Genomic DNA, 872 nt, shown 5'->3' with positions numbered 1-872 from the left:
CATGCTCCTCGCCCCAGGGGAAGGGGAGAGGGATGCTGTGTGCTGCTGTGCCGCTGGGTTTGAACCGGGACGGTCTGGCCCGAGGAGCCGAGATAAGCGCAGAGCTGACCCAGCCCTGTTAAACCAGTTCTGCTCTACCCTCTGTATTAGCTAAGTGGTCCACGCTCACCACGCCGGTGCCTTTGCTCTCCTGCTGGTGTTATGTAAATCCCTACGTGTTCCCCGTGGTGATGCTCGCCACCTCTAGGAGACAGATCAGGGCTGTCATGTCGTCATACTGGATGTTGCTGACCTGTGATGTGATCATACCACTGTTTACAAGGTTAAGCTGGTGTCTGCATGTGGCACTTAGGTTTATTAGTAACCTCACCCCATCTATGGGCAAGACGACAGGAGCAGGGACTTTCTCAGCTTTCGAGAATTTTGAACAGCCTGGGGATGCCCAGGCCTGTTTGCTCTTACTGGTGTGTCTCCTGAACATGTTTCAGGTCTCGTTCAGGGTTTCACACAGTTCTTTTAAGAATAGCACCGGGAGATCTGCCCTGAGGCTGGAGAGTCCGGAGTGGCAGAGTGTGGGGGAGAGACACTCCTGTGTCTTGGCTGTGGAGGAACTGTCGCAGGAGTTGGGGCAATTCAAGAGGACGTGCCCTACTCCTCACCTGTACAGGCCTGTATCTCAGCTGTTAGGAGAAGGCACTTACCTGCTCAAAGGAGGGAATATGGAAGGTACACACCATAGGGTACCCTGTGCTTCTACCTATGTGACCATGGAGAGGACGTGAGAAAGTGGGAGGTAAAACCCGCTTCAATCCTAAAGGCCCAAGTATGCGAGTTGTGAGGGAAAACAGCTGTGAAAGCAGATTCTCACAAGA

At 53.3% G+C, this 872-nt stretch overlaps 1 protein-coding gene across 1 annotated transcript in view; it reads right to left on the bottom strand.

The window, feature by feature from the left end:
• Positions 1–215: 215 nt before the first annotated feature.
• Positions 216–872, bottom strand: part of STAB1 (stabilin 1) — a gene marked incomplete at both ends in the record, with an annotated part of 36,176 nt that continues 35,519 nt past the window's right edge. The window contains 2 exons of the mRNA XM_010142142.1: positions 216–292; positions 702–811. Of these exons, the coding sequence (XP_010140444.1) occupies positions 216–292; positions 702–811 (187 nt within the window). The remainder of the gene's footprint in view (positions 293–701; positions 812–872) is intronic.

The sequence above is a fragment of the Buceros rhinoceros genome, unplaced genomic scaffold (genome assembly GCF_000710305.1).
Source record: "Buceros rhinoceros silvestris isolate BGI_N320 unplaced genomic scaffold, ASM71030v1 scaffold37048, whole genome shotgun sequence".
NCBI classification, from domain to species: Eukaryota; Metazoa; Chordata; class Aves; order Bucerotiformes; family Bucerotidae; genus Buceros; species Buceros rhinoceros.
This window is presented reverse-complemented; position numbering and strand designations above follow the sequence as displayed.